At 39.9% G+C, this 16,009-nt stretch overlaps 1 protein-coding gene, 1 long non-coding RNA gene and 1 other non-coding gene across 6 annotated transcripts in view; 1 reads left to right on the forward strand and 2 right to left on the reverse strand.

The window, feature by feature from the left end:
• Positions 1 to 2,176: 2,176 nt before the first annotated feature.
• Positions 2,177 to 2,287, reverse strand: LOC116273961. The gene has a single exon (XR_004182455.1). It is a non-coding gene; the product is annotated as a U6 spliceosomal RNA (small nuclear RNA).
• A 1,612-nt stretch (positions 2,288 to 3,899) lies between these two features.
• Positions 3,900 to 5,300, reverse strand: LOC108584200. Of its 2 annotated transcripts, none has more exons than XR_004182287.1 (2): positions 5,206 to 5,300; positions 3,900 to 4,339 (listed from the first exon to the last, which is right to left on the reverse strand). It is a non-coding gene; the product is annotated as an uncharacterized LOC108584200 (long non-coding RNA). The 2 variants fall into 2 exon arrangements; XR_004182288.1 differs by lacking the exon at positions 5,206 to 5,300 and adding an exon at positions 4,985 to 5,199.
• Positions 5,301 to 5,303: 3 nt separating this feature from the next.
• TOPBP1 (DNA topoisomerase II binding protein 1) overlaps positions 5,304 to 16,009 on the forward strand; it is a 64,745-nt gene continuing 54,039 nt past the window's right edge. For 2 of the 3 annotated variants that reach the window (XR_004182286.1, XM_009201697.3), the window contains exons 1-8: positions 5,307 to 5,470; positions 6,143 to 6,233; positions 8,107 to 8,241; positions 9,273 to 9,416; positions 10,355 to 10,536; positions 11,722 to 11,918; positions 13,929 to 14,108; positions 14,828 to 14,994. Coding sequence is in view for 2 of the 3 variants with exons in the window: in XM_009201697.3 (XP_009199961.2) it covers positions 6,150 to 6,233; positions 8,107 to 8,241; positions 9,273 to 9,416; positions 10,355 to 10,536; positions 11,722 to 11,918; positions 13,929 to 14,108; positions 14,828 to 14,994 (1,089 nt within the window). In the remaining variant the exon portion in view is untranslated. Of the gene's footprint in view, positions 5,471 to 6,142; positions 6,234 to 8,106; positions 8,242 to 9,272; positions 9,417 to 10,354; positions 10,537 to 11,721; positions 11,919 to 13,928; positions 14,109 to 14,827; positions 14,995 to 16,009 lie in introns of all 3 variants that reach the window. The other variant, XM_003895100.4, reaches the window with a different exon arrangement.

A 16,009-nucleotide genomic window follows, 5' to 3' on the forward strand; every position in this document is an offset into this window, starting at 1 on the left:
GACCATATTCTTTAAGTAGATCTTTTCCACAGAGCCGGGTTGTAATGGGCATTTGTTGCTCAAAACCTTTCTTAGGTTTATCTCTTGTTTTTAGGACACAGATGAAGTCAGCTTTTCCAACTTTGCAAAATCTCACATACTTGAATTTTTTTTTTTCTTTTTTTTTTTTGAGTCAGGGTCTTGCTCTGTCACTCAGGCTAGAGTGCAATAGTGAGATCATAGCTCACTGTAACCTCAAACTCCTGGGCTCAAGCAATCCTCCCACCTCAGCCTCCCAGTACCTAGGACTACAGGGGTGTGTCCCCCACACTTAGTTAATTAAAAAAACAAAACAAAACACTTTTTTGGAGAGACAAGGTCTGGCTGTGTCACCCAGGCTGGTCTTGAATTCTCGGCCTCGAGCAATTCTCCTGCCTCAGCCTTCCAAAGTGCTAGGATTAAAGGTGTGAGTCACTGCACCTGCCCGGATTTTTAAATTATCTTTATTTTTGTTTGCAAACAGGCCAATTCCCTGAGCTTGTCTTTTGCTTACCTAATTAAATGCAGCCAGTAGCAACCAACATAGAATAGAATGTGCTGCTGATCTTCCATTTTACCTCCTCTTCACTAGAGCTCAGCAGACTTAGTAGGCCTATGTTCTATCTTCCAGGTTACTGAAGACCATAGTTTAAACAAATGTTTTGCTAATCAGACTATTTCTGTAGTGATAAATATCATTTACTAATTTCACTTTTAAATTGTACATTCAAGGCCAGGCGTGGTGGCTCGTGCCTGTAATCCCAACACTTTGGGAGGTCGAGGCGGGCGAATCACAAGGTCAGGAGTTCAAGATCAGCCTGGCCAATATGGTGAAACCCCATCTCTACTAAAAATACAAAAATTAGCCGGGCATGGTGGCACGTGCCTATAGTCCCAGCCACTTGGGAGGCTGGGGCAGAAGAATCACTTGAACCCAGGAGGCAGAGGTTACAGTGAGCTGAGATCATGCCGCTGCACTCCAGCCTGGGTGACAGAGTTAGACTCCAGTTCAAAACAAAAATAAAAACAAATCGTACATTCATTTATTTATATATATTCATTTACGGCATTGGAAACAAATGTAAAACTCTATCACTCAAAAAACCTAGTTTTAGTTTGGCTTTAATTTTGAGAAATATTATCTATGTAGTAAAATATAATAAGAAATATTCATATTCCCACCACCCACATTGTAAAAGTAACTATTTAGTCATATTTGTTTCCTGTGATTTCTTTCCCATTCTTCTTTTTTGAGATGGAGTTTCGCTCTTTTTGCCCGAGCTGGAGTGCAATGGTGCGATCTCGGCTCACCGCAACCTTCGCCTCCTGAGTTCAAGTGATTTTCCTATCTCATCCTCCCAAGTACAGGTGCCTACCACCATGCCTGGCTAATTTTTTGTATTTTTGGTAGAGACAGGTTTCTTCATGTTGGTCAGGCTGGTCTCGAACCCCCAACCTCAGATGATCTGCCCACCTCAGCCTCCCAAAGTGCTGGGATTACAGGCATAAGCTACCGCTCCTGGCCTCCTTTCCCATTCTATAAACAGATAAAGTTGCCTGTAATCTCATCCCAAGCAGGGTCTAGAGAGACTGGCTCTAGGTGACAGAAGTGCCAGAGAAAGAGGAAACTGACCCTAAATGCCAGGAAAGTGAGGGGAAAGTTAATTCCCAACCCCAACTACAGTTTTTTCTTTTCTTTTCTTTTCTTTTCTTTTTTAAGGGAGGAAGGGGGCAGGGTCTCACTCTGCTACCCAGGCTAGAATGCAGTGGCATGATCATGGCTCACCACAGCCTCAACTTCCTAGGCTCAGGTGATCCTCCCACCTCAGCCTCCCGAGTAGCTGAGACTACAGATGCCCGCCACCACATTCAGCTCATTTTTGTATTTTTTGTAGAGATGAGGTTTTACCATGTTGCCAGATTGGTCTCAAAGTCTTGGGCTCAAGCAATCTGCCCACCTTGGCCTTCCAAAGTACTAGGATTACAGATGTGAGCCACAGCACCCGGTCCCCAGCTTCTTTTAAAAAAATTTTTGTAAATATTAGAGATGGGGGTCTTGCTAGGTTGCTTTGGCTGGTCTTAAACTAGCAGCCTCAGGTGATCTTCCAGCCTGGGCCTCCTAAAGTACTAGAATTACAGGCGTGAAACACCATGACCGGCAAATATGGAATGCTTCACAAATTTGCATGTCATCCTTGTACATGGGCAATGTTAATCTCCGTATCATTTCTTTTTTTTTTTTTTTTCAGTAAATATGCTGCCAAAGCAAACACCAAAACCTCAGCTTCCAAGGTCATATCACAACCTTTCCCTGTTTTCACCAAAGTCTTCAGGGACCACAAACCCATATACAGTTAGTTCTCTGTATCTGTGGGTTCCACATCTGAGGAGGTCAACCAATCGGGAATCGAAAATATTCAGAAAAAAAAATTACAATTTTTGTGTAAAATTTGCCATAGTGGAAAAAGAAAAACAATAAAAAATAAAATTTTAAAAAACAGTATAACAACTGTTTACATAGTATTTACATAGCATCAGGTATTATAAGTAACCTAGTGATTATTTAAAGTACATGGGAGTGGCCAGGCACAGTGGCTCACACCTGTAATCCCAGCACTTTGGGAGGCTGAGTCAGGTGGATCACGAGGTCAGGAGTTCAAGACTAGCCTGGCCAACATGGTGAAACCCGTCTCTACTAAAAACACAAAAATTAGCTGGGTGCGGTGGCAGACGCCTGTAATCACAGTTACTCGGGAGAGTGAGGCAGGAGAATCGCTTGAACCTCAGGGGTGAAGATCGCAGTGAGCCGAGATCGTGCCACTGCACTCCAGCCTGGGCAACAGAGTGAGACTCTGTCTCAGAAAAAAAAAAAAAGTACATGGGAGTATGTGCATATATATACGGTACTCGAGCATCTTCAGATTTTGTTATCGGCAGGGGGCCTTGGAATCAATCCTCAGTGCATACTGAGAAATGACTAACCATTTTCACCCTTTCCTGAAGGACTGCTGTTCAAGCAAACTTAAATGTGTATCAAAATCACCTGAAGGGCACAGATTGTTAGCCCTACCCCAAGTGTTCCTGACTTAATAGGTCTGAAGTTGAGCCCAAGAATTTTCATTCCCCCAAAATTCCCAGGAGATGCTGATGCTGCTGGCCCAGAGACTACACATCAGAACCACTGCTCTATCCATTTTCCAGGAGTAGGTACTAGAGACAGATCCTCTCTGCTTGTCTCGAGACACACGATGGGAGAACTTTGCCCCTAGTGGTGAACTCTTACTCTAAAGACAGGTCACTCCTCTGCTATCAAGTTCCGGCTGGCTAAAAGCTAAAGGGTGCATTTTCTCCATCTTCATGAGCAGCATCTATGAATCTCCTTCTTGTGTGAGGTCTCTACTTGGGCCAGAAAGGCCAGGAATGGGCTCCCTCCCTGGTGTGGACCTTCACACATAGATGGGCAGACAGCACGTACCCAGGAGCAGTGTGGTGTGTCAGGAAAGGCACGGGCAAGTGACACAGTCCCTGAACTTCACTTTCCCCATCTCCATAACATGAGACAATGATACCCATCTATTATAGGGTTGCTGAAAAGAGTAAACGGGAATAGTGTGAGGAGTCCCATGTTAACTGTAAAGTGCCCTTTACAGTTAACAGAAATATTAATTATTATTACAGATTCAGGTCAGATTTGCACCTTAACAATTAATGTGGTTTATTTTTTTTTTCCACCTCTAGTGATTTTTGTTTTTAGTTTTTAAGGCTTTCTTCACCCTTCCCCCAGCAATAGGTCTTTACCTTTGAGCCCCAGTGTTAATTGATTCTGACTCATTTTTTATAAAAAATAAATAAATAAATAAAAAATGAATGATAGAAATTTATTAAAGCATAGTAAGACAGATTTTATTCAGGACCATCAGGATACGTATAGCAACCATGGCAATGGGATGCCGAATTAGGAGAAAGAGAGGGGGCTCAACTTTAAATACAGCATGGGCAAGTGGGAATTTATAGCCAAGGAACAAAAGTTTGGGGTCACTGGATACAATATTACTAAGAAGGAACTTCAGGAGTAAAGGGGTTTCTTGCTGAAAATAGGTGAAGGTGATCAGACATCACCTAAGTATGGTAGAGGATGAGGAACCTGATCAGATATTGAGCGTGGAGGGTTCTAACTGGATTTTCCAAGGAAATACACAGATAAACCTATGAGAATGTTGAGGAGTCTGACTAAAGTTTGGCCAAGCAAAGAATCCTTGTCACCTTCCATCGTTGTATTCAAACACTTAAGACTCAAGCTGCTCACTACTATCTTTAGGCTCTAAAGAGAAAAGAAAAACAAAAACGATCAAGGGACATGGCATTATACTTTTACATTAGTAAATCCAAAGTCATTTTCTCAATCTCAGCAGTCAAGAATAAAATGATCCGCATTAGTATAGTGGCTAGAAGATTTTATAAAATAAGAAAAAAAATATTTTTAAAGAATAAAATGAAAAGAAGCAACAACTAATCAGTTTACCACTAGTTACCACTGAGCTAAGGTTTTGCAGGCCCATTTTACCCCCTCTCCCTTTGCTCTCTGCCATTTGAACCTTAGGTTCAGTCCTAGAATCTCCCCAGTACGAGGCAGATGCAGAGAAAGAGAACGGAGATGTCCACTGAAGGGGAGGAGGAGGGGAGACCACTGACGATCTTGGCAAAGACATTAGCTGTGTAGTAGGTCATCCTTTCTTCCCTTGCCATCTTGTGGCTGTGTTAGGCAGTGATTCTATTCCTGCTGTGTTGGAGGGAAACCACCCAGTCCGTAGTCAGAAGACCTGGATGCAGTTATTAATTCTACCACTTACTAGCCGTGTGCCCTTGAACCCATCATTTAACTTCCTCCGTTTTTACATCTGCAAAATGGAACTACCACTATTTGCCTCAAGGAATTGTTTTGGATAATACGTTTTTCCGTGCATACCTGGTATAAGGCAGGTATAAAGTAAGTACATCTATTGAGGACATCCTTTCTTTCCGTGGCTTTTTTAACAGTAAAGGAGTATTCCTGGCTTGTGGTCCTACCTCTTGAACCGACGGCGCTGGGCCTACTCGCCGCGGAGAGTAGGCCTGCCCAGCAAAGCCCTAACCCAAGGGATCCGGCCCAAGCTTTCCCTGACTCCCTACCACCCACGGACCGCTCACCTCCACTTTTGACATTTCCGCTCTCCTGCCGCAGCTGCGGATGGCGTCACTTCCACCGGAAAAGGCGAGCGCAGCCGCGCGGTTGGCGCGAAAGTCGGTTTCCGTTCTGGGCAATTTCCGGGTTCTCCATCGTTTGCTTTGGGGTAGGGGCGGCGCCGAGTCGGGGGAGGGGGCTGTGCGCCGGGCTGGCGCCCGACCCCAGCCACCGCACTGCGGGCAGCGCGTCCCCCGACTCGCCGCCCGGAGACCCCGAGGCCCCAACGAGGTAAGTAAGGCGCGGAGTGGGGACTCAGCTCCTCCCCGGCCCCAACTGGGGTTCGCGATGCCTTCTATGGCCTTCAGGACCCTCTTTTCCTGTCCTAGTAACTGGCCCTGGGACTGGCGGGTGGGCCTTTGACACCTAAAGGACGTGGCTTCCGTGATCCCAGAGCCAGGCCTTTTTCTGGAGCTGGGAACTGGAGCATCTGGCCTTATGCAGAGGCAAAGACCATGCTAACTGGCTTCCATGTTTATATTTAAAATCTGTTTACTGAGGGGTGAACGAACCTCGCAGGCCGTGGGTGTCCGCAGGGACAGATGCACTCTGTGTATCCATAAAACAAGTGCAATTGAATGTCCATTGGCTTAGAAGGCTTAGAGCCTTCATAGCAGGGCCCTCCTCAGTGTATTCAATTCGGGTTAATTTTGCTCTCTGATTTGCAAGGATTGGTGTTGGCATCTTTTTCTTTGGCTTTGCCAAAGAAAACGGAGGAAGTTAAATGATGGGTTCAAGGGCACATTCCAGGGTTTCTTACAAATGCCTTTGACGAATTCACCGGCAGAGCCAGAATGTCTGTCTTTAGGCATTCTTGCCTGCATGGAAAAATAGGTGGGTTAAACATGGAACTTTATACCTAATGTGGTTTTGTTCTTGTTAATGGTTCCTTTATTTTGACAGTTCAGAAATGTCCAGAAATGACAAAGAACCGTTTTTTGTGAAGTTTTTAAAGTCTTCAGACAATTCCAAATGTTTTTTTAAAGCTCTCGAGGTAAGAGTTGAAAACGTCTTAATACCGTGAATTCATTTTCTTGTTTTTAAGTGTTTTTGATTTGTTGGGCTTTATGTCTTAGAAGTAGATATTTCACTTTCATAATAATTTAATAGTCTACGTTAATACAGATATATCATTATTACATATTTTTGAATTGATCTAAGTACATTATTATGTATTTCGGGGGGCTGGAAGTCTATTATCTCATTGCTGTTTAATGTGACTGACCTGCAGTTTTTGGAAATTAAGTTGCTTTCATTTGCCTCCTAACCAGAGTGGTCCTTTGTGTGCTGTAAAAATTTGAGTCAGTCGTATACTGGTCATACTTGAAAATTTTTTGGTTGTTAAAAATTATGTTTTATTATGTACAGTGTGATAATTGGATGATAGTAGAGGTGATGTAGAGCCTTGCTTCTCACAGATCTCAGCAGTATCAGCATGGCCTGGAAGTTTGTTCAAGATGCAGAATCTTGGCCTCCAATCCAGACTCACCACTTAGAATCTGCATTTTTAACAAGATCGTCAGTGTGCATTAAAGTTTGAGAAGCATTTGTAGCAGATTTTTTAAAATTTCATTCATTCAGCAAGTATTTATTGAAGTGTTCATGATTTGATAGGCACTTCTCTAGTACTTGGGATTTATCAGTGATCAGAACAGGCAAAGATTTCTGTTCTCTCAGAGCTTACATTCTAACAGGAGGACATAGACACTAATCAGACATGATAAATTGGGAAGAGAGAAAAGCAAAACAGGTTAAGGGGTTCCAGAGGATGTTTCTTGGGGGTGGGAAGAAAAGGGGGTTATAATTTTAAATAGGGTGCCATCAGGGTAGGCTTTATGGAGGAAAAGATATTTGAGTAAACGTGAAGGAGGTGAGATGCTTTGCAGATATTTGGAGAAGAATGTTTCAGGCAGAGAATGTTATACAGCCCCTGGGAAAGTGTCTGTAGTCTCTATCCAAGTTTAGTGTTCTGTTGTGTAGTAAGTGAGGGATGGGGGAAGAGTGCTAAGGAATGTGTCAGAGAATAATGGTAAAGAGGTCATGTAGGGCCTTGTGGGCCATTTTTCTCTCAGTGGAGAGCCATTGGAGGGTTTCAATCAGAAGAGTAAACATGATCTGACTTACAGTTTTAAAGGGATTACTGTATTTAACATAAGGACCTCAAAATTGGTTCAGAACATTTTTGAGTGCTTACTGGGTGTCAGGATATAGTAGCAAACATAACGAAACTTCCAGGGGAGAGAGACAAAACTATATATATATGTATTTTTAAATAAAATAGACTAAAAGGGTAGAGGAAGGGTATTTGAGAAAGCATGGTTAGGATAGGCATCTCTGGGGAGGTGACATTTAAGCAGACCTGATTGAAGTGGGGGATTAAGTCAGGTGAAAACTTGGAAAAAGAGTATTCCCTGCCGCAAGATCAAGAGCAGAGCGTCTAAATGAGGTTATGGTTGGCTTGTTCCAGGGCAGGCAAGAAAGTGGGAGTGGCTGGAATAGAGTAAGCAAGGGAGACGAGAAGTAGGAGGTAAAGGTGGGAAGATAGGCAGGAACCAGACTGTGTTGTCTTGAAGGCTATAGTAAGAAATGTGGATTTTATTCTGGGTGCGGTGTGAAGACATTAGGTTTTGAGCAGGCAGTGACATGATCTGACTTGTATTTTTAAAAAGATTATTAACTGCTGTGTAGAGAACAGATTTAGGGCAAGGGAGGGAAAAAGACCATTTGGGAGCTTTCTGCAGAGGTCTAAGTGAGACATGATGGTGATTTTCAATAGGGAAAAGGCTGCATTTGAGATGGAATTTGAATAGGACCTAAATACAAGGGGAGTCATTTCAGGTACATTCTTATTTTATTTTTTCTTTCAGTCCATAAAAGAATTCCAATCAGAAGAATATCTTCAGATTATTACAGAAGAAGAGGCATTGAAGATAAAGGAGAATGATAGATCACTTTATATCTGTGACCCTTTTAGTGGCATTGTCTTTGATCACCTCAAAAAGGTTTGCTGACTTCTAGTGTGTTCCTTTGGTAGTCTGTTTTTTGGTTTATCTTTGCTTCAGTTGACATACATTCTTTGCCGATTATGAAGTATTATGCAACTTATGAGTACATTGGCATTCTTTTGGTTTGGCAAGACCAGGATTGAAAGGCTAATTATGTTACAGTAGGCTTTTTTTTTTTTTTTTTTGAGACAGCGTCTTGTTCTGTTGCCCAGGCTTTAGTGCAGTGACACGATCTCAGCCCACTGCAACTTCTGCTTCCTTGGTTCAAGTGATTCTTGTGCCTTAGCCTCCTGAATAGCTGGGATTACAGATGTATACCACCACACCTGACTAGTTTTTGTATTTTTAGTAGAGACGGGGTTTCTCGATGTTGGTCAGGCTGGTCTTGAACTCCTGGGCTCAAGTGATCCTCCCACCTCAGCCTCCCAAAGTATTGGGCTTATAGGTGTAAGCAGTAAGGCAGTTTTGAGTGAAAGGGGCTCTTGAAGTTTCTTTTCTTTTTCTGATATAGGGTCTTACTCTGTCGCCCAGGCTGGAGTGCAGTGATGTGATCTCAGCTCACTGCAACCTCTGCCTCCTGGGTTCAAGCAATTGTCCTGCCTCAGCCTCCCTAGAGGCTGGGATTGCAGGTGCCCACCACTGCACCCGGCTAATTTTTGTATTTTTAGTAGAGACAGAGTTTCACCGTGTTGGCCAGGCTGGTCTGGATCTCCTGACCTCAGGTGATCCACCCCCCTTGGCCTTCTCTGAAGCGCTGGGATTACAGGCGTGAGCCACTGTGCTTGGCCTGAAGTTTATTTCTTTTGATAGTTTGCATTGTTTGATTTGCTTTTGTGTGTGAGTGTTTAATGTATAGTATATCTGAGAAATTATATAGTCGTCTTTATTTTTTTCTTATAACAATTTGCTGATTTTTCCACAGTGATCATCAACTTTGGTAAAGAATTGGTGAATGTTACAAAATGTAATTTGGTAAGACTGGTGGTCTTTTCCTTCTTAACTCATGTAAACTTTTCTCTCTTTCGTAGCTTGGCTGCAGAATTGTTGGTCCACAAGTAGTCATATTTTGTATGCACCACCAGCGATGTGTCCCAAGAGCCGAACATCCAGTTTATAATATGGTTATGTCTGATGTGACCGTATCTTGTACAAGTCTGGAAAAAGAAAAAAGGGTAGATATTGACCTCATCATGATTGAACAATTTATGTATTTCTTATTCTTAATTTTTCACTGCATAGAAGATAAAAGACCTTCCATTTATTGTTCGTGACTTTTAACAAAGTTCACTATACAACCACAGTGTGCATATATGTATACATATACTTTTTTAAGTAAATTGAATATAGAATTTCTTTTGTTGAAAACTGGCTACTTTAAATTTTTTGTTTTAATTTAAAAGGACACTCATTTTTAAATCACTTACATTTTTTTCAGCTATAGGTAGACAGCCTTTTAAAAAAAGGATTCTAAATTGTTTGAATTCGGGAGGCGGAGGTTGCAGTGAGCCAACATCACGCCACTGCACTCCAGCCTGGGCGACAGAGCAAGACTTCATCTCGGAAACAAAAAACAAAAATCATTCTGAGAGAGAGCTATAGAAGTACATATATATATATATATATATATTTGGGACAAGGTCTTACTGTCACCCACGCTGGAGTGCAGTGGCACAATAACAACTCACTACAACCTTGATTTCCTGGGCTCAAGTAATCTTCATGCCTCAGCCTCCTGAGTAGCTGGGACTACAGGCATGCACCACCAAGCCTGGCTAAAACATGTATTTATATATTATATAGATACAATTTATGTTGTTAAAAATACACATGTATATTAAAATATATAGAAGCAAAGATTTATACATGCTCTGTATAATAGTTTAATACATTCATGGAGTTGAAAGGGATAAATATAGGAAAATAATCTTTTTAAAATATAATTCATATTTATCTCCCAAAAAATAATTTGGTTAATTGTTTAACTTTATAATGTTATGTAACACTTATGTGTTCAAACTATCAAAAGTAAAATGCATTTATGAGATCGTGTATAAAAATGGAAGCAATATTGTTTGCTTCAGTATTAATGTGTTCTCTTTTGGGGCTACAGGAAGAAGTTCATAAATATGTACAAATGATGGGCGGACGAGTATACAGAGACCTTAACGTATCAGTAACTCACCTTATTGCGGGAGAAGTTGGTAGCAAAAAATACTTAGTTGCTGCAAACCTGAAGAAACCTATTTTGCTTCCCTCTTGGATAAAAACACTTTGGGAGAAGTCACAAGAGAAGTAAGAAAGACATTTTTATATTTTCTAGATTTGAAAAAATGATGCATTCAGTCATTTTTGGCATGTGATATACTCTTTGGATTTATCATTCAGGGAAAAAAATAGTGTCATTACTGTTTTCTCCAGCGAAAACAGAAGAACAGGATCTACAAGCTCTTATTACCAAGACATAAGTTGACAGGCATAGAATGGGCTAAGGGTTTATCATTAGCTACAGAGTGATAAATGCTTTGGCGATAAAGTTCTCAGCTGTAAATGTTTCTGAAATATTGAGAAAACGAGTTTGGCAATTCTGTAGCTTTTATGTTGCATTATCCTTCAACTCCATTCCCGTGTGTTAAGATAGAGAATAAATTAGTCATTTTGGCAGTTGCATTCCTTCCAAAAAATGGCATATGTAAGGTTGAATATAAACATATGTAAGTCATCAGCTGAGATGTGATCATTTAATAAATGTTAACTGAGCCCATTTTACATATCTGACCCGAGCTAGGCTTTAGTTATATTTAGTAAGCAAAACAGATAGTCACTTCCCTCATGGAGCTTAGAGCTTATTTCAAGGGGCGCACTTTAGTTCCCCTGCAACTAGATAAACAACCACAAGACCAAATACCACAGAATTCTATTGGCATATGAATTATATCGGCATTTTTCTGGGCTTGTTTTCAACACCATGCGGCATATCCTAAGTATGTCTCCATGTCAGCAACTCTCATTCCCAATGTGATTACTTCATCAGCACATCTGCCTTGCATGGCAACAGAATAATGATATTTTTGTTGGTATTTTGCCAGAAATCATTGCTTTTACTTATATAGAATAATGGGAAGATTAAAAAGTTCATTTTTCTAATAGGCAACCAAATTACCTTTGGGTTTTTAAGTAGAGATGCAGACTTACAATTTTGGAAAATATACCACTGTGACCAGCAAGGGCTAGAGTGAAGGAAATGTATATTTTTCCCTTAAAATGGTTTTGAGAGACTGTATCTGAAACAATTACTTTGTGTTAGAGACATGTTATTGAACTCGGTGAGCAATTAGTGTAATTCTGTTTGGTGGTTCTCCTTTGTAAAAAAATGATTTTAAATCCTAAAAAATGAGGAAAGCAATAGTGGTATTTGTGTTTTTCATTATTCTTCTGGTAAATTTAATATTTTCTTTTTTAACCATTTCATTCCCACAGAAAAATAACTAGATACACTGATATAAATATGGAAGATTTCAAGTGTCCTATTTTTCTTGGTTGCATAATCTGTGTGACTGGCTTATGTGGCTTAGACAGGAAGGAAGTTCAGCAACTCACGGTTAAGCATGGAGGTCAATACATGGGACAATTGAAAATGAATGAATGTACACACCTCATTGTGCAAGAACCAAAAGGTAAAACTGTGTTTCACAAAGGGACAAATGAAACATTTTCTCTAGTATTTAGTATTTTATTTGTATTTATTTATTTACTTTGAGATAGAGTCTTGCTCTGTTGCCCAGGCTGGAGGGCAGTGGCACAATGTCAGCTCACTGCAACCTCTGCCTCCCGGGATCAAGTGATTCTCCCAACTCAGCCTTCCGAGTAGCTGGGATTACAGTCACCTGCCATCACGCCTGGATAATTTTTTATTTTTAATAGAGACGGGCCTTCACCATGTTGGCCAGACTGGCCTCTAACTGACCTCAAGCGATCTGCCCACCTCGACCTCCTAAAGTGCTGGGATTCCAGGCATGAACCACCATGCCCAGCCACTAGTATTTCATATTTTAACATCTTTACAGAACAGCTTTTACTTCTGACATGTCATTAATCTAGTTTGATACTGTTTTCTCTAACATCTTGCAAAGGTAGTTTGGGTCACAATCTATAAACCGATTATATGACTTTCTTTCATATTTATTCAGGTCATTGAGTAAGTATAAAAAAACCAAAAACTTTTAGTGATGTTTTATTTAAGCCTACTTTTGTATCTTTTGATTTTTTAAAAATGTTCCTCACACAATTACCAAATAATGACAAGAAGTTTGGGTAAATAACAGGAAAACTAATAAATATAGCTAATTGGCATTTCTTTCTAATGACTAATTTAAAAAGGCTTAACTTAGTTTTAGTTTGACTGAATGAACTACAAGTTTTAACTGGAAGACACACCTTGCGGAACATGAGGCAGTAAAAAACGAAAAAGACATTACCAACAAGAAAAATTCTTTAAAACTGCTGTTAGGTTTGGTGTTCCATAACATTATTCTGGATGATTTTTTATCAGCACTCTTAAAATATACACAAATTGATAAAAGATGAGTTTTGTTAATGTTTTTATTATTGCCTTTTATATGTGTACCGTGTTTTACTAAGCTACCTAGATTGAGAAGAAATTAAGATTAAATGGTAATTGTCCTTAAGTCAGAACTTTGGGTATGGCCAATTGTGATAGGATCACTGTGAGTAGAGTTGATACTGCTGTTCTTTTTCTGAATCTGAAGACTGTTCATTGTTGATTCTCTCAAGAATGCCAAAAAACATTTCATGTGACATATTGACCTCAATTCCTCTGTGATACTGCTTCAAAAACATTGTATTAAAGATTTTTAAGGTAATAAAAAGATACATATTTTTAACGTAATTTATCTATTGGCTTATCTATCCTGGACTTTAAGTAGAAGCCTGTTGACATTGGAATAGTCTGTTCAAAGTTAGAATTTATTATATTGCACACATTTACAATTTTCACATTGTACAAGCTGGTTTAAAGAAAGTAAATGATGGAGCCTATATGCAAACCCAAGTCCAGTATTAATTCTGTTACCCCACAGTTGCTCCTGTCTTCCTGCAGTTTGTGTAAAAGATAAACCCTCTCACATGGCATGTGTATTTATACAACACATAGAAAATATAATTAGGCAGTAAGCTAAAATACTACTTTGTAATAAACTATGTAGCATACTGTTTAAGAGTAAGTACTGGTAACTTTAATTTTGTTGATAGGTTTTTAAAATAACCTGTTACAGCCAGGTGTAGTTGCTCACGCCTGTAATCCCAGCACTTTAGGAGGCCAAGGCGGGCAGATCACCTGAGGTCAGGAGTTTGAGACCTGGCCAACATGGTGAAACCCCGTCTCTACTAAAAATACAAAAAAATTAACCAGACATGGTGACACGTGTCTGTAATCTTAGCTACTCAGGAGGCTAAGGCAGGAGAATCGCTTGAACCCAGGAGGGAGGTAGAGGTTGCAGTGAGCCAAGATCTCACCACTGCACTCCAGCCTGGGCAACACAGTGAGACCCCATCTCAAAAAAAAAAAATTAACCTGTTATAATTTGAATATTTCTGCAAAGATAGATTTTAATGGTTTTCATTTCTTGGTTTCTCCTGTTTTCTCTATTTCTTTCTTAACGCTACAGGTCAGAAGTATGAGTGTGCCAAGAGATGGAATGTACACTGTGTGACCACGCAGTGGTTTTTTGACAGTATCGAGAAAGGTTTTTGTCAGGATGAATCCATGTACAAGACAGAACCTAGGCCAGAAGCAAAGACTATGCCCAATTCTTCGACTCCTACTGGCCACATCAACACAATTGATAGTGAGTCTCACTGAGATTAAATATTCTGAAGACAGTCATATTTCTGTGTAATAATCAGTATGTTAATAGAATCACTGAGATAGGGAATTTCTTTTTCTTGTTTGCTGTGCTTCTAGGCATAATTGTATAATAGTCAAATTGTGTAAAAAGTTAGTACTGAACTGTTCATAACTTTTTTTTAGAATGAATGAATGCTTTCTTTTATACCCTGATGTAATGCAAAAGATGATCAAAGAAATTAAGAACAATGGTAGATGGAGGCTTAAGATACAAGTATTAATCTTTTAAACATTACTGACATGCATATATTAATCTTTCCTTAATTTACGGTTTTGCTGCAATTGTTATAGATCGTCTGTATTTGTATAAAAATTGAAACTGTTTCTATTTTGTAGGTGTTGTGTTGGCAAAATGTTTAAAATATTTTTTCAAATGTAAGCCCCTTGGACCTTAAAGTCAGCAACTTCAGATTTTTATGGGAAACAAGACACTATTAGGAAAATGTGTTAAATCTATTTTCATTTAAATAAGATAAGAGGCTTAATTAATTTCATTTTCCCTTTTTATACTTTGCCACTAAGATTTCAGTAAACACCCCTGAATCTTACTTTGGAAGTTGTTTATTGCCCTATATTTGTAAGAAAAGTTAATCCATAGACAATATATAATGACGATTATTTTATCTCCCATAAATTTATACATGTTTTCAAAATATGTAGGTCGTACTCTTTCAGATGTCAGCAATATTTCCAACATAAATGCAAGTTGCATAAGTGAATCAATATGTAATTCACTTAACAGCAAACTGGAGCCTACACTTGAAAATCTAGAAAATCTGGATGTCAGTGCATTTCAAGCACCTGAAGATTTATTAGATGGTTGTCGGGTACGTCTTTATTATATAATACATGCAGTAAGTGATGATATGCATTAGCATTTCCTGGCCTGACTTTGAAGACCCTTCAGAGTTGGGCTTGCTTCTTACTACCTATGTAAACTCTCCACTCTAGCTAAGTAGATGTGCTTACTAGACCATGTCCATCCTTTGGCTGCAAGAGTCCCTCTGCCTGTGAGGTATCTTCCTCTGTTACTTTTTTTTTTTTTTTTTTTTTTTTTTTTTTGAGACGGAGTCTTGCTCTGTCGCCCAGGCTGGAGTGCAGTGGCCGGATCTCAGCTCACTGCAAGCTCCGCCTCCCGGGTTCCCGCCATTCTCCTGCCTCAGCCTCCCGAGTAGCTGGGACTACAGGCGCCCACAACCGCGCCCGGCTAATTTTTTGTATTTTTAGTAGAGACGAGGTTTCACCGTGGTCTCGATCTCCTGACCTTGTGATCCGCCCGCCTCGGCCTCCCAAAGTGCTGGGATTACAGGCGTGAGCCACCGCGCCCGGCCCTTCTGTTACCTTTTAAAAGTTCATTTCAGGTTTTAACTCTTCTCTCAACCCTCCTAACTACATTAATCTTTCCATCTGCTGTATTTTGAGAGCACTTAGTTTCTGAACGACTTATTGGATTTTTTATTTTTATTTTTTTGAGATAGAGTCTCACTCTGTCGCCCAGACTGGAATACAGTGGCACAATCATAGCGTCCTGTAACCTCGAACTCCTGGGCATCAGCCACCCCTTAGTCCGCGAGCAGTTAGGACTACAGGCATGTGCCACTACAACTGGCTAGTTTTTAAAATTTTTTTGTAGAGACAAGGTCTCACTATGTTGCCCAGGTTTGGACTTTTATTTATAACTATCATCTCAGTGTTTACAGTGTATTAGACACTGTACTGATCATTTTATGTATGTTAATATATATATAAAATCTCATTTAATTCCCACAGATAACTCTAAAATGGATATTATCTTGAGGGTAAGACTTAGAGAATTAAAATTCTTGTTCAGAGTCACACAGA

The sequence above is a fragment of the Papio anubis genome, chromosome 2 (assembly GCF_008728515.1).
Source record: "Papio anubis isolate 15944 chromosome 2, Panubis1.0, whole genome shotgun sequence".
Taxonomy (NCBI): domain Eukaryota; kingdom Metazoa; phylum Chordata; class Mammalia; order Primates; family Cercopithecidae; genus Papio; species Papio anubis.